Source organism: Protopterus annectens, chromosome 7.part0 (assembly GCF_019279795.1).
Source record: "Protopterus annectens isolate FY-2018-M chromosome 7.part0, PAN1.0, whole genome shotgun sequence".
NCBI classification, from domain to species: domain Eukaryota; kingdom Metazoa; phylum Chordata; order Ceratodontiformes; family Protopteridae; genus Protopterus; species Protopterus annectens.
The window spans coordinates 174,431,590-174,458,650 of NC_056739.1; the positions used below are offsets into that span (position 1 = coordinate 174,431,590).

Here is a 27,061-nt window from a genome sequence, read left to right on the forward strand (position 1 = left end):
TTCACAGCCATTGTTAACCAATGAAAGCACTGGTTACTTTAAATGTTTTTTTTTTTCTTTATGTTTAGTTAGGTGTTTAGCTGTGGCATTTGCTTTTACGTGCTTATACAACTCTTTTTTTTTTATATATTTTTCCACAGTTTTCGTAGTCTTGGGGATCTGCATTGCTGTGCAGCTAGGGACAAATCCTGACTGGATGTTCTTCTGTTGTTTTGCTGGCATGTTTATGTTTTATTGTGCTCACTGGCAGACCTACGTCTCTGGGATACTGCGCTTTGGATTGTGAGTAGCAAAGAACAGTTGTCAGCCATATTTGCATGTATATTTTTCTGCATAAATATGTGAGGGATCTGAACTTGGCTGTCTGCCTGTTCGGAAGTCTTTGCTGTGGTATATTTGATGCCATTGGCTCATAGCCTTTGGATGGATGTAATTCTTTGGAGTAGAAAGCACATTTCAAGGATTGTAAGTTTGTTTATTGGAGTTTACCATTTCTGCTCATGGTAGTCTGAGCAAAAAACATTGCCTGTAGCTGTCACAGCATGTCATTGCACTGCATTGAATGAACATAGTGAATTTTTGTATTTTTTTCCACTAAAATACAAAGTTGGTATTGGAGAATTTGGAATGGCAGATTCATGTGGATTGAAGTAAGAGCCGTTTGTATTTTTTAGCCTGTGATGCAACACTAAGTAACACAAGGAATTTTCATCCGATGTTCCATTGTGTGATTCATCTGAATTGGTAAGAAGTAGTTCATATCTGTGAACTACAACAGCAAAGGAGAGTCATTTGAGCAGGATCTCTCTAATATTGGGGCTGGGGAATATACCCTTTCACTAGTATACTGCCACCTCATAGTTTGAATATGTAATATATAGTAACCAGGAAGTGTGGGGCCCACTGCAAAACATTTTTTTTTTATTTGCATGCTCTGAAATTATGTCTTGGAGCATGTGCAGTTTATTTTTGATTTGTTTTTTTTCTTTTTTTTTTATCATCTTTTTGTGTCATCATTAAGAATGTTGTCATGTGTATGTCAATATGTACATACGCACCAGTAAGAATTAAGACAATTATGAACTTGGCCCAGCTGCTAAATCTTTCCCAGACAGCATTAGCCCTTCTGCATTTTTTATAATGCTATTTCAGGACACCCCCCAGTCTCCTTAAAGTCAAGTTGCACTACAGAATAGCCATAGGCCACAAGTAAATATGGTATTGTTGGCAGTGAATTCCTCTGATGTTCAACATTAGATCAGTGTTGTAGTAGCTTAAGCTATATGGGTCCTACCCCACTACTACCAGTCAGCTTTTCAGAGCTAAAAGGCAGCCTCCATGTGTCCTTCAGGAACTCAAGAGGAGATCCATATGAAGGACAGTTAGACTGCAGAAAGCTCAGAGCTTTTGATTTTATCCTAGTCACTATTCGTCACGCATGGGTCTAGGATCTGACATCGGATCCGAGCCGGCAAAAACTTGGACAACAGCTTAGCTCAAGCTCCTCCCCTCTCATAATGCTCTTCTGCCCTCTAACCCCTCAGATCTCTTTTGCCGTATTTAAGTGACAGATGCAGATTGCTCAGCTCCTCTGGATTTTCAAACTTGCTAACAAGCAGGTTTTTCTACTTATTCTTTCCTTATTATCTTAAGTTTTTAGCTTATGTAGACTCTGTTTAGTGAACCATTGTTTCCTTTACCCCTCCCGTTGATTTGTTTGGCTTTTGGCATCCTTTTCAGTTTGGGGCAGTTAGTGTAAACTTTTTCCTTTACTTTCTTGTTATATTGTTAATTATGTGGGTTTTTATTGTGCTTGTGTGTAGGACGGACCTTACTGTTTAGAACTCTTGCTTGGTTTACTGACTCCTCTTCATTTTTTTCCCTCCAGTCTTGGTTGTGTTTTCTCCTTGCAATGTCAGAGAAACCTTTAGGGTTTACGAGATGCTCCTCGTGCATTCGGTGGATGCCTGTCTCCGACTCGCACGAGGAGTGCCTTTACTATCTTGGCACTGGCCACCTGGGGGTTAAATGCTGCATTTGTGCTGCATTCAACCCCAGGGCCCAGGTTGACCGCCGGAGTAAGCGTCTTCTAAAAGGTATGGTTTGGGGGGGGGGTCCCTTGGTCAAAGAGTCTTTGACCAAGTTGGGCCCCTCTGACCATGAAAGAAAGGCTTCCTCCTTTTCAGAGAGGTTTAGAGTAAGAAAGCTAGGCTGTCTGATCCCAGATGCCCGATCCAACTCCAGGCTTAGTAGTATCTGATCCGAGGACCTCTAGAGAGTTAATGTCTGGATCCAAGGCCACTGGTCCCAGGTCTTCAGATCTGAGGGTTTCAGAATTGACTCCTGGATCCAAGGCCTCTGGATAGAGGCCTTCGGATCCGAGCCAGAGCAGACCTGTCATGGATCTGACCTCTTTAGATCCGAGGGATTTGAGAGCTCTTCCCTAGGATCCTTATGTTTCCTCGGATCCGATATGGTCGGATTCTGTTGTTGGTGAGGATCTTCCCTCGGATCGTTTGGGAGGGGACCATTTGTTTACCTCTCTGCATAGGACCTGTTCCCCTTATTATTGGAGAAGGCCCTCGTGCTCCTGACATGGGTCTCCAGCTAGGTCCTCTATTCCTCCCAATCCTCCTGGAGCATCCTTCCTTTTGACATGGACAGGACGATGAGTTCCTTTCTGAAAGCTTAAATCGAATTGGGGCTTTTGGCTTCCCCCAGCCCACAGGATTAGGGAGTTTTCTCCCACTCCCTGATTACTCTCTTCTCATCTGACTTCACAGGAATTGGATTTAGGGGAGCCGGTGCACAGCATGGTGGTGGTGGGGGTTTCCGGGACATCGCTTGTCCCTATCCCATCAGAGTCTATGGCTAGTTCTGCTCCCCTTCGCCGAGGCAGGCAAGGCCACCTGTCCGGGTTGTCACCCCAGAGTCCGTGGAGGTGGATTTGGGTCTGGACTTTTCGGACCACTTTCTGCCCCTCGGTGCTTCGGCTCTTGATGGTTCTGGGCTGGCCTTCTCTGGAGGGTTGGAGGTACTGCCCGGTGTCTGCTCCTTCCTCTGTTGTGGTGTGGTTAGCAAGGGAGGGGGCTTCGTCCAGTTCCTCTGCGTTCTGGGTGGTGGAAAGATCTCTCTCTGCTACCAGAGTAGCCTCCCCTGCTCATTGTGCTCCATCCCAGCCCCAGAGTTTGACTGGACCCTCTCATACTGCTCCTAGTCATCCCATTCGACCTAACCTCCAGGAGAGAGTTACCTCTATTGGGGTCCCCACCTCTTCAGAGTCTTCCCCTGAGCCTTACGCGGAGGAAGTCCCTCGGAAGAGGACATGTAAGAGGAGACATCTTGACTCCTCGAAGGAGTCTCTCCCAGAATACATGGATATCTGTGAAGGGGATGGGTCACCAAGGTTACCGCCTGATGATGTCTCCTTTGGGGACATCCTGGAGATTCATAAGGCCAAGGGCAGTTGGTCTGCCCAGACCCCGTCCTCTGAGGATCCATGTTTCTGGAGACTTTCGGTATGGCCCATGTACCACTTGGGTGTCCCCGCCGCTGATCCCTTGATCAGCCTTATTGCCAGCAGAGCTTGGAAGGAACCCAATACAGTAGAGCCAGTACCTAAGTGATTGAACAAGTCTTTGAGCCCCCATCGTACAAGGCTTTTTGGTCCAAGGCAGCTCTAGCTGATGCAATTGTGGTAGCTGCCACCACCAAGAAAGAGCTAACAGAACAGAGTTTATCTGTCCGTCCTCCAAGTCGTGAATCTAGAGTGATTGACAGACTTTGAAAATGGCTGTTCCCATTGGCTTCTTTCAGGCTGTGAGCATTAAACTACATAACACATTTCACCCATTTTCACAGAGATTTGATAAAGGAGCTTACCACTTCCCTCTCAGAGTCCATGCCTGTGGAGGACATTAAGGCCATTTCTCCCAAGCTGGCCAGTCTCACATCCATATCATATTTGTCCATGAGGTTGATATCCAATGCTACAGAAGTACCTCACGGGTGGCAGGCACAGGCTTTGCCATCAGGCGTCATGCCTGGCTTTCCTTTATGTGGGTTTGCAGAGGCCTTTAAATTGTCGTTCACCGACTCCCCCTTTGATGGTTCAACCCTCTTTGGACCAAGTGTTAAGGAAACTTTGACCCACAGTGAGCAGGAGGGGAAGACACTGTTGGCTGTAGGGATCAAGTTCTCCCCCCCCCCCCCAAAGGTCCTTTTCCAAGACCCAACAGGGGAGCAAGAAAATGTGGTTCCGTAAGTTGCAGTCTTCCTTTCAGGAGGCTTAAGAAGATTCCCCTTCCAGAGGATGGGGAAGAGGTTTCAGTGGTCGCCACCCTAGCAGCAGAGGCCCACAAAACCAGGGCTCCAGGGTGCCCATCTCTGTGAAGACCTTTCAGCTCCCCTGGAGGCGTTGCCTGGCTTTCCTCTCCCTGGAGGCAGCCGGGGGTCATTTATCTTTGTACCCTTCTGCCTGGGCAAACATCACAACCGATCAATGGGTGCAAGAAATTCAATCCTGGGGCTACTGTCCCCCCCCCCCCCCACCAAAAAGCAGAACTCTCCCCAACGTGCCACCTGGTCAGAGAGACTTAGCCCATTTAGAGGTGACCATCCTCATTCAAAAAAGAGCCATCCTAAAGGTCCCCACAGGACAGAGAGAATCCGGAACTTATTTCCGCTTCTTTTTGGTACCCAAGAAAACAGGGGACCTGCGTCCAATTCTGGACCTCAGTCAGTTAAATTTATCTGTCAAAAAGTCTAAGTTTCGGATGGTCACTGTACATCCATTGTGCTACTTCTGCACAAGAATGACTGGATGTGCTCTGTTGATCTCCTGGATGATTACTTTCATATCAAAATAGACATGTGGTCCAGGAGATTTCTCTGCTTTTACCTAAGAGCCGATCACTTCCATTTCAGAGCCCTGCCCTTTTTACTCACCACAGACAACCCCCGGGTGTTTACGAAGTGTATGGCAGTGATGCCAGCTTAACTCAGGCTGCAGGGATTCCAGGTGTTTCCCTATCTTGAAATTGGCTCCCACACAGCATCAGCTGGTGGAGACCACATGCTTTCTTCTTCATCTCTTCGATCAGTTGAGGATAACGGTGAGTCTTGCCAAGTCCTCCTTGACCCCCCATCTCAACAGCTGTAGTTCGTAGGCACTCAGCTGGACACTACCTCAGAGGGTGCAGCTTTTCTCCTCCGACGCGTGCTTCTTATCCGGTCTCGTGTACAGTCTCTTCTGGAGCAAACTCATCCTCCAGTACCACTCATTCTAAGGGCTCTAGGTTCTATGGCAGCAACCATTTATCTGGTCCCACTGGCCAGGTATTACATGAGAGTTCTGCAGTGGACCCTGGCGATGTAGTGTTCCCCTCTCTTTCATCCTCAGTCAAATCCCCCACTGTATGGCTCATTCCAATATGCAGAAGACATCTATCATGATGGATGCACTTTCCAGACCTCCTAGCAGGCAGATTTTTTTCTCCCCCATTTCCGATGGCCATGGTGTCCTTGGACACTTACCTCCTGGTGGGGGGGGGGGGGGGCATTTCCAGGGGAAGACTGTCCAAGGGACATGGTCTCAGCCAGAGACCAAATGACACACAAATGCTCTGGAGATGAGAGCAATCTTTCTTTCAAGCTTTTCAGGACTGCCTTCCTCTAGGGACAATAGCAGTTCACACAGACAGCATGGTTGTTGTGTGGTACATAAGCAAGGGGGCACAAGTTCTTATCTGCTTCCTCGTGAGGCCATGAGGGTTTGGGAGTGGGGGATGTCCTCAGGGCGCTTTCTTCTTGCAACACACATTCCCGGAGCATCCAATGTGTTGACAGACGAGCTGAGCAGGGCTATTCTGACCCCTCACTAGTGGTCCCTGAATCCACTAGTGGTGAAGCAGATCTTCTGTCGGTGGGGCCAACCAAGCTTCAATTTGTTTGCTTCCCCTCTCAGTCACAAATGGAGCAGCTACTTCACCCTGATCCATCCCCAGGGGGAGTCCCCCAAGGACGCTCTGACTCACAATTGGCCTCCGGGTCTCCTTTATGCCTTTCCACCTTTTCCATTAATCCCGAGAGTTCTTCAGAAAGCAAGACACCTCAGGACACAGTTGATCTTCATTGCCCTCTTCTGGCCTTGGCAGGTGTGGTTCCCTCTTCTGCAGTCTCATCTGAAGCACCCCCTTGTGCTCGACCTAGTGCTGGATCTAATCTGCCATCCCTCGCTCTGTCTGCTTCAAAATGTGCACACCCTCTGTCTGACAGCTTGGTTTGTCCAATTCCATTGGTTCTTACTAAGTCCAGGCTTGCTTCCCCTGTGAAGGATATTATCCTTGCTTCTCAAAATCTTCTACTAAGAGAGTTTACAGAAGGAAGTGGAAGAGATTCTCTATTTGGGCTAAAGGTCAGAATCTGGATCCATTTTCCGCTCCTGTTCCTGACATTCTTCTTTTTCTGGTTTCCCTTTTTCAGGAGGGTGCTAGTTTCTCCACAGTCAAAGTCCACCATTTGGCAGCAATTTCTAATTTTCATATGAATAACAAGCCTACATTTTCTTCCCAACTCTGCAAAGCCTTCATGAAAGGTGTCTTTATGTTGCATCCTCCAGTTAGGGACCCTTCTCCACCATGGGATCTTGCTCTAGTGCTGCAATTTCTACCTGGACCCCCTTTCAAGTCTGCCACATCCTGTGACCTTAAATTCCTTTCTTGGAAGACTGCTTTTTTGCTGACGATAACTACAGCAAAAAGAGCATCAGAGTTGCAGGCTCTTACCATTAAGCCTTCTTTTTTCATATTCCAGGAAGATAGAATGGCCTTGAGACGCAACCCTTCCTTTATGCCAAAAGTAGCCACTGAAGCAAACCTCAATCAATCTGTACAACTTCCAGTTTTCTTTGCTAATAAAGGGGAATACATTTTGCATACCTTTAGATGTTCATCGGCAGCTTCGTTTTTATTTGCTAAAACACCAGAGGCCAGCATGTGCAGCTAATAAATCTTTTATTGAAAAGTAACTACTAGTTAGGCATGAAATGCCACAAAACACATAATTATCAGTTCAAACCTGTTTCGGCTTTTCAGCCTTCCTCAGTGAAAAAGCATTTATCATGCACAAAAAACTCATGAATATTCATACATACCACCAACCAATGGAAAAATGGTATAGTCCAACCTTTAGGTTGGTTTGTCAATGCTATTTGTATATTAATATATAACCGTAGATATCATCATCAGAAAAGTGTAAGCATATTACAAACAGTATGAAAAAATATAGAAAGTAACATGTATTATGAATAATATACATAGAACATGATCAACAAATATAAAAATATAAATTATATACATGAAAAGTAATCCACAAAAATGGAAATGAACTGTCAATAGTATACTAAACTGGGGACGTGCATTTCATGTATATAATTTATATTTTTATCTTTGTTGATCATGTTCCATGTTTTTTTCCTTTCCTTTCCATTATTGCTGTGTTTCTGTGGTAAGACTTTATCTGTTATTTATTTAGCTGCACAGTAATGTATCCTATTTACTTTTGTTACTTAACATGAAATGTGATGATGTCAGTCTCATCTTTATTCTCACTGGTGGGTTGGATCTGATCTGTTGGATCCGTCACGGCCATTTCTCTAACTCAAAGTCTTCAGCAAATGTCATGGGCCTTATTCTTTACCCATGATTCAACCCTGCAATTACCTCAGATCTTATTTGCCGCTCAGCGAAGAGGTTCAAGAGCATAGCTCTGAGGTAAGTACTTTGTTTTTTCATATAATAGTATTCTTTTTTCTACTTCTTTTTCTTTTTCTTTCTACAAATATAGACTAGTTGCGTACTACTTCTTTACCCTGATGTTCATCGTGCATACAGCTGCAGTAATCACATATGGGTTCTCTGCCGTCAGGCGGTCCCTCGGTCAGCCGAATTCCAAAGTCTAGGTCCGGCGTCGGTTGTCGTCGCTTCTTTCCTGACGTCAGTGCGACAGGGGTATATAAGACACAGCCGACGCCATATTCTTCAGTCTTTTTTGCCGCGCGGTGCCCGAAGCAGAAGCAGTTCGCAAGTGCCGGTCGGCCAGCTCCTGAATTTACGAAAAATTGGAAACCGAAGTCTTCTTTAAAGCTAAGTACCCCGTTGGGGAAACTTTTCTTGCCTCAGACCGATGTCAGACAAAGTTAACAATTGTATTTCTTGTGGGAAGCAAATACCGCATAAAGATTTCCATTCCCTCTGCATACCTTGTTTAGGCCCAGACCACGACGTCTCGGGCTGTCGCTTTTGCGCGACTTTCAATAAACGCACTATTAAGCGTCGGGCGGAGTTCGCCCAACATTATTTTGGTAAAGCCTTTCATTATAAAATGTCGTCGGAGACTCCCGACTACCGTTTTGTCCAAAAAACGCAAGGACAAGGACAGACACGCGAGGCCCGCGGTCTCCACCGACACCACGCCAAAACCGGCTGCACGTGGTCCAGTTCTCAGTGAGACGCCTATGCAGTCCCTGACTACCGACGACACTTCCTTGGCGGTGTCTTCTGTAACCGAGATCGCATGTACCTCGGCCCTTACTCAGACTACAAACACCGAAGCCACTGTGAGTGTTGAGCCTCCTAATGTGGACAGGTCCACTTCCACCCAGGGTGTCTTTAAGCCCTCATCTTCCTTTTCCATTAAGGCCTTTACTAAGTCCAAATCAGCCATGCATCCCAAGAGGCATGTTGCTCAGGGCCCATCCCCAGGCCCCATGCCTAAAAAGCAGATGCTTAAAATGGCTGAGGATTTAATTACTCTTATCAGGGGTTCCCAACCCCCTCCAGACAAGAGACGCAGAGTGGAGGAAGATTCACCCTCTTCTGAACATGGCTCCATTTTCTCAGAACATTCTGATGTAGAGGAACACTCGTACTCTCCTTATGAAGATTCCGATGCAGAACAGTCCATTCCTTCTGCATCTCCCCCAGAGGATTTTTCTTTTGGGGAAACCTTGCACACCTTGAGGGAACACTTCCATTGGGAAGGCCAAGACTTTTCTGATTCCAAGAAAAGGCTTAGGGAATTTCTTTTGTTACCTCAACACAGACCTCTGGCCATACCTCCTGTCTTGGACATACTTGATGATGTTTACTCGGAGGCTTGTCTTGATCCAGATTCCCTGCCTCCTTCCCCAGTCAAACCTGATAGGTACCACAGAGTTCCCAACTCTCACCAATTTCTTTTCAAAAGCCATAATGCTGACCCAGAAACCATTTCTCAAGGCCCCAAGGGAGTGAAGGCCTCTACAGCCAAGAATCCACTACCTTCCGAAAGAGAATCTAGATCCTTAGAAAGGTGGGGAAAAAAGGTATACACCTCGGCCACCCTAGCCATGAGGGCCTTAAATTGTCAATTCCATATGCTTAAATATCAGCAGTTTCTGTTATCACAGTTAAGAAATAAAATGTCTCAACCTGAACAACCAGATTTGAAGGAATTGCAGGATATGATGCATAATGCAGAACAAGTGGGTAAACACACCTTACAATGTGGCTATGATGCCTTAGAGGCCTCAAGTAGAGCTGCTGTTACAGGATCAGTCATTCATAGACATGCCTGGCTTAGGGAACAAAGCTTGCCTGATCATGTTAAAGCTAAACTACTAGATGCTCCTTTACAAAAGGATGTACTATTTGGTACTAATGCTGAGGAGATACTACGGAAAATGGAAGAAAAAGCTAAATCTATGCAAACTGTCAAGGCTTTTCTACAGGTACAACCACCTCGTTTTAGCAGAAATTGGCCTTCTAAAAACTGGTCCTTTCCAGCCACGGACAAGCCCCAAAGAGGTAGATACAGGCGCTCAAGAGGCAGAGGACAATCTCAAGGATCATATAGAGGCAGACAATGGCAAACTCCAGCACCAAGAGGTGGCGAAGACAGTGCACAACAATACAGAAAACAAACCCAATGACTTCCTCCTTTTCATGCCAAGCAAGTCTCAGCTGGCAGCTCCGTTGGGAGGAAAGCTGGCATTATTTATAAGAAATTGGCATATTATCACAACAGACAAATGGATCCTGGACATTATAAACAGAGGCTACAGATTTCATTTTCACACTCTTCCAAAAATGAGAGGCATGCCAAACCTGCCACACAATCAAAGGGCAGAGGCATAAATACAAATTTCAAAACTCATGGACATGAAAGCTATTCAAGAGGTACCTACTCACGAACAAGGTCAAGGTTTTTATTCCAGACTATTTCTGGTACCAAGGAAAGGAACCGACTGGAGACCCATTTTGGACTTATCCATCCTAAATACATTTCTACTCGTGCCAAAATTCAAGATGCTCACATTACAGCAGCTTCTTCCCATGCTGGGCAAGGAGTTTTGGCTGGTAACACTGGACCTCAAGGAGGCATACCTGCATGTCCCAATCAGACAAAGCTGCAGAAGATACCTCAGATTTCTTGCAGGTTCAATCCACTATCAATTCTCTGCATTGCGCTTTGGCTTATCTACTGCGCCCAGAGTATTCACGAAATACCTGGCATCAGTAATTGCCTACTGCAGACTTCAAGGGATACAAATTTACCCTTATTTGGACGACTGCCTGATCCAAGCGGGCAGCAAGCACATACTTCTGGAACATCTGGCTTATGCAACACGGTTACTGAATTCTCTGGGATACACAATCAACGAAGAGAAATCCAGTCTAACACCATCTCAGAAAATAACTTTCCTGGGTGCTAACTTGGACACAAACACCCAGATGGCCTACCTTACGCCAGAAAAACAAGGGCAACTAACTCAGTACTTCAAAATATTAGCAAATTGTACCAGGCTTACTGCAAGGAAAATCCTGCAGGCTCTGGGCTTCATGGCATCTTGCATTCTTTTAATCCCATGTGCAAAGTTGCATATGAGAAAACTTCAATGGTACCTAAAAAACCTATGGTCTCAACACAGCCCCAATTTGGAAATAATAATACCAATAATTCCATGTTTGCAAAAGGAATTTCTATGGTGGGCCCAAGCATGTCAAGCAAACACAGGTCTCCCATTCTGCAAGCCTCAAGCAAATCAAGTCATCACAACAGACGCCTCAGATTATGCCTGGGGGGCGCACATGACAGGCAGGTGCATTCAGGGCAAATGGTCCCAAAAGGAAAAGCACCTTCACATCAATCAAAAAGAAATGCTAGCAGTGATAAATGCAATTACAGCATTCAAGGACCTCCTGCATCCAGGACAATTGTTGATAAGGACAGACACCACCACAGTAATGTGGTACATAAACAAACAAGGAGGAACACATTCATACCCCCTGTGCAGACTAGCCATGACACTTTGGAACTTGGCTCTGGAATGGCAAATCGAACTTCAAGCACAGTACTTGCCACGTTTGGAAAACACGCTGGCAGACAATCTAAGCAGAAATCAGATCCGCACGAATGGAAGTTGCATCCTCAGGTGTTTACAAAGATAATCCAAGCATGGGGGAGGCCAGACATAGATCTCTTTGCCTCCCACAGGAATCACCAATTGGAAAAGTTTTGTTCAAGGACCTTTCATCCAAAGGCCTGGAGAGTGGACGCCCTTTCATTCAGTTGGACAGCATGGACAGTGTATGCTTTCCCACCTCTGCCTCTTCTGCCCAAGGTGCTCTTGAAAACAAGAGCATACAGACCAAAGATGATACTGATTGCTCCAGACTGGCCAAGACAGCACTGGTACCCACTCCTGAGGAGCCTAACACATACTCCTCCCTGGCCTCTACCTCTAATGCCTCTTCTGCTGACTCAGCACAGCTACAAAACTCTTCACAGTCAGCTAAAAACACTCATTCTCGCTGCATGGAAAATTCCTTAACACCGCAACAGACCCTACTCCCCAAAGAGGTGCAGGACGTCATTCGGGAGGCCAGAAGGCCATCTACTATAAAGGCTTTCTCCGCAAAATGGAAACTGTTTTGCTCTTGGAATGAGAAAAAAGGCCAGGACCCTAGAAAACTGAATTTGCCTCAGGTATTATAGTATCTAGCTGATCTGCTGAACAGTGGACTTTCTTTTTCCTCCATAAAAATCCATGCCTCAGCCATTTCTGCAGAATTCAACACGGATCCACCGTTATTCTGTCACCCACTTGTAAGACATTTCCTCAGGGTGGCTAAGAATATAAGACCACCAAGGAAACAACCAGTGCCAACCTGGGACCTTAATTACATTCTGGAGAAATTAACATTGCCTCCCTTTGAACCAGCTGCCTCAACAGATTTGCAATATTTGTCCTGGAAAACAGCTTTCCTTCTGGCCATTACCTCAGCTCGTAGGGTTTCGGAACTATAAGCCCTCATGGCTGTGCAGCCCTTTCTCATCTTCCATCAGGACAGGGTTTCCCTTCGAACAAACCCGTCATTTATGCCTAAAGTGGTATCCAGGGTAGCTTTAAATCAAGCCATTCACTTACCTACCTTTTACCCCAATCCTCAAAACAAAGGGGAAAGGCTGCTACATTCCTTAGACATCCATAGACGGCTACGTTACTATTTGGACAGAACAAAGCCTTTCAGGAAATCAGAACAACTTTTTGTGTCCTATGCTATAGGAGCTCAAGGGAAGCCTGTTACCAAACAGACAATTTCAAAATGGATAGGCCACTGCATACGATTTTGTTACTCCTATCATGGGAAATCTGTCCCTACAGGCATCAGATCCCACTCCACCAGGGCCACAGCTGCCTCTACAGCCTTCCTTAGAGGAGATCCTACCAAAGATATTTTGGAGGCAGCCACTTGGAGTTCTGTGCATACCTTCACAAAACACTACCACCTGCCTTTGTATTCCAAAACTAGAGCAGGCTTTGCCACTGCTGTGTTGCAGGGCATTCTGGCTCATCCCAGTTCCACCTAGTGCCTACCACCCTGTGCGTAGCTTTGGGATTCTACCCATATGTGATTACTGCAGCTGTATGCACGATGAACATAGTACAGTTTTGTACCTACCATAAATGTAGATGTTCGAGTGCTAATACAGCTGCAGTACAGGTTTCCCTCCCTCCTTCCCCTCTTGGTAAAGGACTAGGGGCTAACACCTCCTCATAGAACCTAATTTGGGTTATCCTCCTATGGTGTATTTGCTTGCAACTACTGTTTTTTGATTACATTGCATTGCTTGTGTATATATATATATATATATATATATATATATATAATTTATGTATTGCCTTCCTTCTGGGGGCACCTGACATCTGGGGCAAGAAAGACTGAAGAATATGGCGTCGGCTGTGTCTTATATACCCCTGTCGCACTGACGTCAGGAAAGAAGCGACGACAACCGACGCCGGACCTAGACTTTGGAATTCGGCCGACTGAGGGACCGCCTGACGGCAGAGAACCCATATGTGATTACTGCAGCTGTATTAGCACTCGAACATCTACATTTATGGTAGGTACAAAACTGTACTTTCTTTCCCTTATTTGACATCCATTTCAGTTGCAGAGTGCCTAAGGAACGTCCGTTTTCAGTTAGAGAACATTCTTTTCTCCTTTCTTCTTCTTCTTCTTTAAAAAAAAATAAAGTAGTGTCTCTCTCTATCTGTCTTAAAAAAAAAAAAAAAATATATATATATATATATATGTCTGTCTGTGTACACTCTTAATTTCCACTTAAATTAGAGTTCTTTGTGTGTGTGTGTGTGTGTGTGTGTGTGTGTGTGTGTGTGTGTGTGTGTGTGGGTCTGCTTAAGTCCATTTAAGTGAGAGGACTTACTTGGGAGACTGGGAGTGACTGTCTATCTATGTCTTTTCCCTCCCTTTTCTTTAGTCATGTCGCAGAAACAGGCTAGCAAGCCCTTGGGTTTCAAAAGAAATGTGAAAAGTGCAGAAAGAAAATGCCCCTTAGTGATTCACACATCTTTTGTGTGTATTTCTTGGGGCCTCTTCATTTGCAAGAGTCTTGTTCCATTTGCCACAATTTCAATAAATGGGCATTAATAGAGCATAAAAATAATCTTATTTTGAAAGGTCTTCTGAAGTAGTCTTTTTTTGAGGCTGTATCTCCCGAATCTTCTGACAAACCCAGCAAAAGACCTTCATCGGAGCTGAAATCCTCATCAAAACTGAAGCAGAAGGCTCCAAAGTTAACTGATCCATCTGATCTATCAGAGCAGACCTCTCCTCCTGGTTACAAGACTCCCTTGGAGTGGGAAGTTTCATTGGAGATGACTGTTGCAATGGAGCGTAGACATAGGAGCCGATCTCCCTCTTTAGAAAAAGTTTCTTCTCGGCTCCTTTCTTCACTGCTAGGTAGATCAAGGTCATTTACCCTGTCCAATAAGTCTGCCAGGAGCCTATCTGATGAAGATGTAGCTAGGGTCGTAGACAGACTTTTGTGGACACCAGCTTTGGCCAAACTGCTGTTGGATTCGAGCCCAAAGGAATCGGATCAGACTCAACCCCCCCCCCCATCTGCTGCAGTTCCTCCTCCTATCCATCCACCTGCTTCAGAGCCGGAAGATTCTGATATCCAGGTTGTGTCTGTGTCTGTGTCTGGTCCAGGACCCATACCTTCCACTGATCGGATATCTGCCCCGAGTGTCTCTATGCTTTCGGAGTAGGAGACCTCTGTGTACTGACACTCTCCTGTTGGGTCCGCCGAGACTTTTCGGATCTCACTGGATCCAACTATGCTTCTGGGGGCTTTGGCATGGGTGAGTTCAGCTCATACCTCTGCTTTGGAGCTACTCTCTTCTGCTCCAGAGATTCCTTCAGCTCTGACAACTTGTTTGTCGGATCCTGGGAGTTCCTTGAACTGGAGAGGGTCTGCCTTCGAGGCGATGAGGAGGGCTTTGACTACTTCTCAGTCTGGCACACAGTCTCCTTTGGGTCTTCCTCCCTCTTTAGCCCGGGTAACTTTATCTTCTCACATGCCCTCTCCAAAGGTCTCCAGAGATGATAGGGCTCAGGATGTCCCTCAGGGTACTGCCCACTCTTCCGAAGCCTCACCATAGTATCCCACTGAGGAGGTCCCTTGAAAGAGAACATGCAAGAGGAAGCATCTTGACTCCCTGGAGGAGTGTTATCACATCTGACACCAATCTCAGTGAAGCAGAAGAGTCCCCACGATCACCTCCTGAAGATATCTTCTTTGGAGACATCCTAGAAATCTTAAAACAGAGAGGTGATTGACAGTCCTCCACCCCTTTGGCCGAGGAGTCTCTTTTCCTGAAGGCCTTTGTGTCTCACCCATCAACTATGTGGGACGACTCCTTTCGATGCACTGGTGGAATTAATCTTTGAGACCCCAGACACCGTAGAGCTTACTCCTAGAAGGCCAAATAAGTACATTACTGCTCCAAAAGAAAAAAGCTTTTTAACAAAGGGTGTAGTGGTTGATGCCGTGGTCGTGGCGGCAGCCACTAAGAAGGAATTTTCTGAAACCGGTTCCTCTATCCATCCTCTTAATAAGGACTCTAGGACGATGGACCTTTGCTTTGCGGTCTCTGAATTATCTCAGCCACTTCACTAGATTACAGAGAGACCTAATTAAAGAATTATCAGACTCCCTCCAAGGAGCCATAGCTGATGCTGTAGCAGATAAAATCCATGCTCAGTTTGCCACCTTGAATTCAGTTGTTAACTTGTCCATGCAATTCATTTCTTATGCAGCAGATGGAACAAGTAAGGCAGCAGGCTCAAGTATCTCTTAGGAGGCAAGGCCTGGATGCACCTGTGTGATTTCATGGAGCCCTTCAAGTCTTCCTTAGTTAATGCCCCTTTTGATGGTTCATTTCTTTTTGGACCGAAAGTGAAGGAAACTCTCACCAGGTGTGAACAAGAAGGTAAGACCTTGTCTGCTGTTGGAGTGCATTTTTCCACTCCTGCCAAACCCTTTCCCAAAGGTCAAAAAGGTGGTGGGAAAATGTGGTTCAGAAAATCTCAAAGGTCTTACCAGGGCACTCAAGGTGAAAGTTCCCATAGAGGCAGGGGGAGGGACAATAATGGAAGATGCTGCCCATGTGGCAGAGGAGGTCTGCAGAAACAGGGCTCCAGGGAATCCTCCTTTGGGACACCCTTGCAACACTCCTGAATTAGTGCCCGATTGCTCACCTTTGGAGGCAGTCGGGGAGGGGGGGTGACTATCTCTGTACCAGGAAACCTGGCTGAAAATAACAAACAGCAAATGGGCACAGAATATATCAATCCCTTCTCCTCTCCTATCCCCACAAACAGATTGGCTCCAGATGTTCCACCCAGTCAAAAGAAACAAGCAACATTAGAAATTCAAAAGTTACTAAGAAAAAGAGTCATCCAGGAAGTCCCTGCAGAACAGAGAGGATCCGGAACTTACTCAAGATTCTCTTTAGTTCCAAAGAAAACACGGGACTGGAGACCCATTTTGGATCTCTGCAACCTAAACAAATCAGTAAAAAGTCCAAATTCTGGATGGTAACACTGCAGTTGATACTTCCATTCCTAGGAAAAGACAATGCGATGTGCTGTATAGACCTTCAGGATGTGCACTACCACATTCGAATGGACAGGCAGTCCAGGAGGATGTTCTTCATGTTTCACTGTTGCAGTCATCACACTTGGGTTATCTTGCAGATAGTCCTCAGTCGGCCTGAGTACCAGAGACTTAGTATTACTTCGTTGGTTGCTGTCGCTCCAGGACTGACGTCAGGTCGTCAGGGGTATAAAAACAGGCAGCCAATGCCATTACACCAGTCTTTCTTGCTGTTGAGCCCGAAGCAGAAACAGTTCGCACGAGTGCCGGTCTGCCGCTACCGGAGTTTTTGTTTCCGAATTGAGTTATCCTGAAGTCTTCTAAAGCTAAGTACCACGTTGGGGACACTTTTTTCTTGCTCTAACCGATGTCAGAAAAAGTTAACAATTGTCTTGCCTGCAGAAAGCAAATACCACACCGACATTTCCATTCTTACTGCATCACCTGTTTAGGCCCAGACCACAACGTACCTCGCTGTCGGTTTTGTGCCTTGTTCAACGCCCGAACTATTCGTCATCAGGCCCTTCTTGTCACTAAATACTTTCGTTCTCGATCTCCGTATTCCAAAATGGCTTCAGTAAGCCATCCGACTACCAATCTTCCAAAAAAAGTAAGGATAAAGACAAGAGACAGGCCGCACAGGCTCAAAGCTGCTGATGCTTCCGTTAAGCCAGTTGCCAGTTTGCCAGTACTCAGTGAGGTGCTTTCGCAGCCACTGTTGCCCGCTTCACTGGATTCACAGGCCTCTACTGAGACCCATTCAGAGTCCGGTATGCCGTGAGACTCTTCTTCGACTGCAGAACCTGCAGATGTCTCTACCTTGGATGAGTCCGGAGTCTCTGAGCAGGCACCGGGTTCTGAGGAAGTTCTTCGCACTACTGATGTTCGACTCAAACCGATGACTTCTTTCTCGTCTTCAGTTCTGTTTAAAACTACTGAGTTTCTAAGGCCAAGAGTATGTGCTATTCCTAAAAAAAGACGACCAAAGCACATGCACGTGCTCCCTCGCCACAACATCGAATGCTTAAAATGGCAGAAGACGTTATGATGATGATTAGGGAAGTCAGCCTTCCACTGCTAAGAGAAAGAGATCTGTTCCCAGCAGCTTCAACAGACCAAGAGTCCGACAACTCTGAGGTATCTGATTATGAAGACATGTCCTTATCTGCTTATGAGGATTCAGATGCAGAGGAGTCCATTCCTTCTGCTTCTCCTCCAGAGGATTTTTATTTTGGTGAAACTTTACATACTGTAAGAGAGCATTTCTACTGGGAATGCCAATACTATCCTCAGTCCAAAAAGAGACTCCAAGTATTTCTAGATTTGCCATAACGTAGGCCTTTAGCAATACCACCAGTCCTGGATGTTATGGATGATGTATTTTTATGGAATCCAGTTTAACTCCTGATACTTTACCCCCTGCTCCTAGGAAACCAGACAGGTACTACAGAGTACCGGACTCTCACAAATTCCTTTTCAGAAATCCTACTGCTGACCCAGAGGTCATCTCCCAGGGGCCTAAAGGTATCAAAGTAACTACAGCTAAGAATCCCACCACTTCGGACAGGGATTCCAGAGCTTTGGACAGATGGGGTAAGAAAGTATATACCTCTGCAACTCTCGCCATTAGGGCTTTGAATTGTCAGTTTCACATGCTGAAGTACCAACAACTTGTTATAGAACTTAAGCAAAAAATAGCTACCTTTACAGACTGTGCAGAAAATAAAGAATTGCATGAGCTTATACATTCTGCAAGCCAAGTCAGCAAGCATACATTGCAGAGTGGCTTCGATGGCCTAGAAGCATCTTGCAGGGCAGCAGTCACTGGTTCTGTACTGAGAAGGCATGCTTGGCTTAAGGAGCAGACCTTGCCAGATCACATCAAATCAAAGTTATTAGACGCTCCTTTGAACAAGGACTATCTGTTTGGCACCAAAGCAGAAGAGGTTCTTAAAAAGATGGAAGAAAAAGCTAAATCTATGCAGTCAAGTCAAAGAATTCTTGCAAGTACAGCCTCCTAGATTCAGTAGGCATTGCCCCTCGAAACATTGGTCCTTTCCAGCCCTCCTCTAGGCCATCTCAAATTAGACCCAGGGGAAACGGACCCCCCAGATTACAGTCTCAGGGTATGCAGAGATCTAAGCAGTGGAGTGCATCCACCTCTAAAGCAGGGAGTGCTAAACCACCCCTTTACGGAAAGAATTCCCAGTGACACCTCAACTCCACTCCCCACCTCTGCCCAACTGCTTGTGTCCCTAGGAGGAAAACCTACCCTTCATGCAAAAAAAATGGCTTTCCATCACCAAAGACCATTGGATCCTCAACATTTATCCCAGGGGTACAAATTTTACTTCCACTCACTGCCAACCCCAGGTGGGTTCCCAGACCTTCCTCCAAACCAGTGGGCAGAGGCACAAAACCAAGTTCAATCCCTGCTCTCTGTAAGAGCAATTCAGCCTGTTCCTGCTGAACAGCTAGGTCAAGGATTTTATTTCAGACATTTCCTGGTACCTAGAAAAGAGGGCACTTGATGCCCAATCCTAGATCTTTCAATTCTCAACACCTTCCTAGTGGTACCAAAATTCAAAATGCTCACCTTGCAGCAGCTTCTGCCTATGCTAGCCAAATATGCCTGGTTTAGTCACCCTAGACTTAAAATAAGCCTATCTGCACATCTCTATAAGGGAGTCATGCAGGAAATATCTACGCTTCAGGGCAGAATCTATGCATTACCAGTTCTCTGCACTTCCCTTTGGCTTATCCACTGCTCCCATAGTATTCACAAAATGCCTGGCTCCAGCCATTGCTTACGGCAGACAGAGAAATATTCAAATTTGCCCGTACTGGGATGACTGCATGATTCAGGTAGACAGGAAATACTGTTGCAGCACCTGACATTTGTAAAAAATCTTCTAACCTTTCTGGGGTACACCATCAACGAAAAGAAATCAAAACTAGTCCCCAGTCAAAAGATTGTATTCCTGGGAGCAAGCTTGGACACAGCATCCCAGATGGCATTCCTCACTCCAGAAAAGCAAGCGTATCTGACAGACTATTTTACTCAAATGGCCACCGGAACCTGGCTATCCACAAGGAAGACTGCATATGAGGAAACTTCACTGGTACTTAAAAAGTCTTTGGTGTCAACACTCTCAGGACCTGGAAACTGTCACTCCTATAATACCCTTTCTTTGGTGGGCAGCAGCATGCAACCACAACAAGGGACTGCCCTTTACTCAACCCCACGCTGCCCAGACCCTAACCACAGACTCATCAGACTATGTCTGGGGGGCCCACATGGACGGCAAGGGCATTCAGGGCCACAGGAGCCCAAGTCAAATTCATCTGCACATCAACCAAAAAGAGATGCTAGCTGTGCAGCATGCTCTGACAGCTTTCAGATCCCTTCTTTCACCAGGACACCTGTTAATAAAAACAGACAACACCACGGTGATGTGGTACATCAACATGCATAGGGGAACCCACTCTTACCCACCCTACAGGCTAGCCATGCCCCTGTGGAACATGGCCTTGGACATGCAGGTCCATCTGCAAGTTCAATTCCTGCCAGGCAAACAAAACTCACTGGCAGATGACTTGAGCAGAAATCTCCTAGACCCACACGAGTGGCAATTATAGCCCAGCACCTTCAACCTTCTGATTCAGAAATGGGGGACCCCAGAGGTGGATCTCTTTGCCTCCCCCTGCAGTCACCAGCTCAGCAAATTCGGCACCTGGACACCTCACAGCAGAGCCTTGAAAGTAGATGCCCTATCCTTCCAGTGGTTAAATCTTTCAATTTATGCCCCCCCTGCCCCTTCTCTCAATTGTATTCCTCAAGATAAGACAGGACAGACCAAGGACAATTCTGATTTCCCCGGACTGGCCACGCCAGCACTGGTACCCACTTCTGCGCAGCCTGTCACTTGTGCTACCCTGGCACCTACACCAGAACCCAACCCTGCTCTCTCAGCAGGGGGGACAGATCTTGCATCCACAACTGCAAACCCTAAATCCTGCAGCCTGGCTTATTCCTTGAACTCTTCCCCCAGTAACCAGCCTAAGCAAGCAGGTGCTGGAAATCATTCTTGAAGCCAGAAGACCCAGTACAAGGAAAGCCTACGCTGATAAGTGGAAAAGGTACTGCTCCTGGATTCAGTCTAAAGGAGAAGCCACAACTCTGCCCTCCCTGTCTCTTATCTTGGATTACTTAGCAGATCTACTCCACAGAGGCCTATCCTTCTCCTCCAGTAAAATCCATGCCTCTGCCATTTTGATCATTACAACACTGAGCCACCACGCTTCTCTCACCCTCTTATCAGACAGTTCCTGAGAGGGGCAAACAACTTAAAGCCACCTAGGAGAGCACCCACCCCTGCTTGGGACCTTAACTTAGTACTGGAAAAGCTCATGCTGCTCCCCTTTGAGCCTGTGGCATCAGCAGTGTTAAAAGTTCCTCTCTTGGAAAACGGCCTTGCTTCTGGCCATCACTTCATCTAGAAGAGTGTCTGAGCTACAAGCTCTTATGGCTGTAGAACCCTTCATTAGTTTTCATGCTGACAGGGTTTCCCTCAGGACTAACCCTTCCTTTATACCTAAAGTGGTGTCCAGTGTGGCGCTCAACCAATCTGCCCATTTGCCAACCTTCTTCCGTAATCCTCAAAATAAAGGGGGAAGGATCCTGCACTTCTTGGACGTGCACAGACAGCTCAGATTCTACCTTGATAGGACTAAGACCTTCAGGAAATCTGACCAGTTACTAGTCAGCTTTGCCCCAGGGGCAGAGGGCAAGGCCATTTCAAAGCAAACCATTTCCAAATGGATAGCACACTGCATCCATTTCTGCTACAAGCACCATGGAAATCCAATCCCTCAGGGGGTCGGAACACACTCCACTAGGGCAACTTCCACCTCTCCAGCATTCCTCAGGGGAGTCCCTACCAGGGACATCCTGGAAGGTGCTACCTGGAGTTCTGTACACACCTTCACCAAACATTACCACCTGCCTGTCTTTTCCAAATCCAGGACGGGTTTTGCAATAGCAGTCCTGCAAGGCGTTCTAGCCAGCCCCAACTCTTCTTGACTGCCTCCACCCTTCTTCAGCTTTGGGAATCTACCCGTGTGTGATAACTGCAACAGTGAAACATGAAGAACATAGCACAGTTGTGTACACTTAGCATAAATGTAGATGTTCGAGTGTATTCACTGTTGCGGTCCTGGTTTCCCTCCCTCGAGCCCCCTTGTCTCTCTCTCTCCCCTCTCTGTCTATTACTCACCCACTTCAGGGGTATTGGTATTTACTTTTTACTGTTGGTGTTTTCCCCACCATAACTTAGCTCCCTATTTGGGGGGCTCCTGACATTTGGGGCAAAGAAAACTGATGTAATGGCATCGACTGCCTGTTTTTATACCCCTGAAGACCTGACGTCAGTCCTGGAGCAACAGCAACCGACGGAGAAATACTAAGTCTCTGGTATTCGGGCTGACTGAGGGCTTACCTGCAGGCAGATAACCCAATTGTGATGACTGCAACAGTGAATACATCTACAGTTATGGTAAGTGCACACAACTGTGCTTTCTTGCTTTTCCGGCAGGGAGCCAGTCATTTCCAGTTTTGAGCTCTGCCCTTTGGTCTCACTACAGCCCCCAGAGTGTTCAGCAAATGTATGGCAGTAGTAGCAGCACACCTGAGATGCAAAGGATTCTGCATGTTTCCATACTTGGACGACTGGCTCATAACTGGCCGACCAGGCATCATTTTCTCCAATCAAGGGATTATGTCCTTCAGCTCTGTTCCTCCCTAGGTGTTACTGTCAATTGCGAAAAATCTGCGCTAGAGCCATCACAAAGTTTAGTTTTCATAGGAGCAGAGATAAACACAAATAGCAAGACTTTCACAGGACAGAGTAGATGCTTTCAGTCATCATGTGAGAATTTTAATCAAGAAGTCAAAAGCTCCCGCAAATCTAATTCTTCAGGTGCTAGGGAAAATGGCTGCAGCTATCATACTGATTCATCTAGCTCGCCTTCCCATAAGAGTCTTCCAGTGGTTGCTTTTTACTCACTGGTCAATCTTGGAACTCCCAATGTCCCACAAAATTGTGATAAGCAATGCCTGCAAAAAAGATCTTCAGTGGTGGATTCACTCTACCGTAGTGTCTCAGGGCCGTCCGTTCATTCCTCCTCATCCTATAGCCACAGTGACCATAGACTATTCTGAGATAAGGTGTGTGTGTGTGTGTGTGTGTGTGTGTGTGGGGGGGGGGGGGGGGGGGCATTTTCTAGGGAAGAAAGGTCAAGGCATCTGGCAAGAACACGAGGCTCATCTGCATATAAATATCTTAGAGATGAGAACAGTGCTTTTAGCATTGCAGACATTTTAGGACTCTCTTCCTCTGGGAATGATGGCATTCCATTCAGACAACATGTCTGTAGTGTTGGTATATAAACAAACAGGGGAACCAGATCTTGGCACTTTGTCAAGAAGCTCTGAGGGTCTGGCATTGGATGATGATCTCCAGCCATTTTCTGATAGCAATATACGTCCCGGGGAAGTCCAACATCATCGAGGACAAACTGAGCAAAGCCATTTTGTGGCTGCACGAGTGGTCCCTCAACCAGAAAGTTGAGAAGTAATATTCCAGAAATGGGGCCAGCCTTGCTGCGACCTTTTTGCGTCACCCAACAATGCAAAATGCAGCAACTACTTTGCTCTGATTGCTCCCACAGGGGGAGTCACCAGGGGATGCACTTGATGTTCGTGTTTCACTGTTGCAGTCATCACACTTGGGTTATCCTGCCAGGGGTATCCCTCAGTTGGCCTGAATACCAGATGCTTAGTATTTCTGCGTCAGTTGCTTTCACTTCAGGACTGACGTCAGGTCGTCAGTGGTATAAAATCAGGCAGCTGACACCATTACATCAGTCTTTCTTGCCGAGGAGCCCAAAGCAGAAGCAGATGTTCTTCGTGTTTCACTGTTGCAGTCATTACATTTGGGTAATCTGCTGGCAGGTTGCCCTCACTCGGCCTGAATTCCAAAGTCTTGGGTCCTGCGTCGGTTGCTGTCTTCTCTTCCATGACGTCAGGTCGTCAGGGGTATAAAACATGCAGCCAATGCCATTTTCTTTAGTCTTTCTTGCCGCGCGGTGCCCGAAGCAGAAGCATTTCGCAAGTGCCGGTCGGCCGACAACTGAAATATTCGCGTTTGAGTTTCAGAACCAAAGTCTTCAATAAAGCTGAGTACCCTGTTGGGGAAACTTTTTTCTTGCTTTTTATCGATGTCAGAAAAAGTTAATAATTGTATTTCTTGTGGGAAGCAAATACCTCATAAGGATTTCCATTTGTACTGTATTCCTTGCCTAGGCCCTGATCACAACGTGCCTGGCTGCCGGTTTTGTGCTAGATTTAACCAACGCACTATTAAGCGTCGGTATATTTTTGCATCCAAGTATTTTGGAAACAGATTTAACTACCCAGAGATGTCGTCTGATAGAAATCCGACTACCAGAGTACATAAAAAACCCAAAGAAAAGGACAGAGAAAGGCAGTCGAGATCCAAAACCGGCGAAGCTTCTCCTAAGCCAGTCGCCGGTTCGCCGGTACTCAGGCGCTTTCACAGCCCGTGATACCCGCTACCTTCGAGTCGCAGGCCTCTACTGACTCCCATGTGGAGTCCGGCATGCCGCAAGATACTCAAGATATTGGACCGACGGATGTATCTCCCTCAGATGGGTCCGCAGCCGCTGAGCAATCACCGGCTTCTGAGGGTGTATTCAGACCTGAACATTTTATATCAAACCGACGAAAGCTGCAAAACCAAAGGCAAAGACACCTTCTAAAACTAAAAAACGATGCCTGAGCCACATGTACAGGCCTCTATGCCTAAAAAACAGATGATCAAAATGTCTGAAGATCTTATTACCTTGATCAGGGGTGTACCCATCCCCCTCCAGATAAGAGGCCTAGGCAAGACACTGACTGAATCTTCAGATCAGGTTTCTGTTTCTTCTGATTCCTCTTCTGATCAGGAATTATCTTTACCTCCCTATGAGGATTCTGATGCTGAGGAGTCCATTCCATCTGCATCTCCTCCTGAGGATTATTCATTTGGAGAAACCTTGCATACTTTGGAGCATTTTCACTGGGAGAGTCAAGACTTCTCAGAATCAAGAAAGAGGCTCAGGGATTTCCTCCTCCTCCCTCAGCACAAGCCTTTAGCCATTCCCCCTGTGTTAGACATTGTGGATGATGTTTTTTCGGAGTCAAGCCTGACCCCTGACTCTTTACCTCCGGTTCCCAGTACGCCTGACAGGTATTACAGGGTCCCTGACTCTCATAAATTTTTATTTAGAAACCCTGCTGCTGATCCTGAAACTATTTCACAGGGTCCAAAGGGAGTTAAGGCGTCAACAGCAAAAAACCCTACCCCCTCCGACAGAGATTCAAGGGTGCTGGACAGATGAGGAAAAATGGTTTATACATCTGCAACCTTGGCAGTCAGGGCCTTAAACTGTCAATTTCATATGCTTAAGTACCAACAACATGTTATGGGATTGCTGAAACAGAAAATGATGTTGATTTCAGAATGTGCAGAAAATAAGGAATTGCAGGAATTGTTGCATGCAGCTGAACAAGTTGGAAAGCATACTTTGCAATGTGGTTTTGATTCTTTAGAGGCCTCCTGCAGGGCTGCAGTTACTGGATCTGTGATTAGGAGGCATGCCTGGTTAAAGGAACAAAATTTGCCTGAGCATGTTAAAGCTAGATTGCTAGATGCACCTTTACAGCATGATTTTCTAGTGTTAAGGCAGAAGAGGTTTTAAAGAAAATGGAAGACAAAGTTAAGTCTATGCAAACAGGCATCGGCTTCTGAGGGTGTTTTCAGACCAACTCAATTATACATTAAAATGACTTCAGCTTCAAAGGCAAAGACTAAAGCACCCTTAAAGACAAAGAAACAAGTACAACAGCCTCATGGACAGGCCTCCATGCCCAAAAAACAGATGCTCAAAATGGCCAAAGACTTAATTACTTTGATCAGGGGTGCCCATCCCCCACCTGATAAAAGGCCTAGGCAAGAGACAGAATATGACTCTGCAGATCAGGTTTCCATTTCATCTGATTCCTCTTCTGATCAGGAATACTCTCTTCCTCCCTATGAGGATTCTGCTGCTGAAGAATCTATCCCTTCAGCCTCTCCTCCTGAGGATTACTCTTTTGGGGAAACCTTGCATACCATGAGGGAGCATTTCCACTGGGAGAGCCAAGATTTTTCATAATCTAAGAAAAGGCTCAGAGACTTCCTTTTATTACCACAACACAGGCCCCTAGCTATTCCACCTGTGTTAGACATTGTTGATGATGTATTTTCAGAGTCCAGTCTGACCCCTGACTCCTTACCTACAGCTCCTGTTAAGCCGGACAGGTACTACAGGGTTCCTGACTCTCATAAATTCCTTTTCAAAAACCCAGCTGCTGACCTAGAAACTATCTCTCAGGGTCCCAAAGGGGTCAAGGCTTCCGCTGCAAAAAAACCCTACCCCCTCTGACAGGGATTCTAGGGCATTGGACAGATGGGGAAAAAAGATTTACACTTCCGCTCCCTTGGCTATAAGGGCTTTAAATTGTCAGTTTCATATGCTCAAATATCAGCAATATATTATGTCACTGCTTAAACAGAAAATGATGACAAATTCTGAAAGTGCAGAAAACAAAGAAATGCAGGATTTATTGCATGCAGCTGAACAAGTTGGAAAGCATACTTTGCAATGTGGTTTTGATTCTTTGGAGGCCTCCTGCAGAGCCGCTGTTACAGGTTCTGTCATCAGGAGGCATGCTTTGTTAAAGGAACAAAGTCTGCCTGATCATGTCAAAGCAAAATTATTAGATGCCCCATTAGAGCATGATACTTTTGTTTGGTGTTAAAGCAGAAAAGGTGTTAAAGAAAATGGAGGACAAATCTAAATCTATGCAAACGGTTAAGGATTTCTTACAGGTTCAGCCTCCAAGATTTAGCAGACACTGGCCTACAAAGAATTGGTCCTTTCCAGTGTCAGACAGATCACAAAGGGGCAGATATAGATGCTCAAGGGGTAGATCCCAGCCCCAAGGTTCGTACAGGTCTAAACATTGGGGTGCTTCTACCTCCAAAAGTGGAGAAGACAAGTCACAGCCATACAGGAAACAGTCCCAGTGACTTCCCCCTGCCTGCACCAAGCATTTATCTTCTGGCAGCACCTTTAGGGGGAAAACTAGCACTTTTTCTCAAAACTGGCACATAATAACCCAGGACAAATGGGTCCTAGACATAGTGTCACAAGGCTACAAGTTTCACTTCCATACCCTGCCAAGGACAAACTGTTGGCCAGACCATAAAAACTTTATATCAGCTGTAGTGGCTGGCTCAAAAGGAGCCAGGGTGAGTTTTTCCAAAACATAATTGAGGTCCCATGTAGTATTGGGCAGAGGCACAAAAGCAAGTCTCATCCCTCATGGACATGAGGGCCATTCAACAAGTACTGGAGCAAGAGCAGGGACAAGGATTTTATTCAAGGC

The 27,061-nt window shown here is 46.0% G+C and overlaps 1 protein-coding gene across 1 annotated transcript in view; it reads left to right on the forward strand.

Moving 5' to 3' along the window:
* Positions 1-27,061, forward strand: part of CEPT1 (choline/ethanolamine phosphotransferase 1) — a 615,941-nt gene that overhangs the window by 279,287 nt on the left and 309,593 nt on the right. Inside the window, exon 3 of the mRNA XM_044076652.1 lies at positions 141-282. Within this exon, the coding sequence (XP_043932587.1) occupies positions 141-282 (142 nt within the window). The remainder of the gene's footprint in view (positions 1-140; positions 283-27,061) is intronic.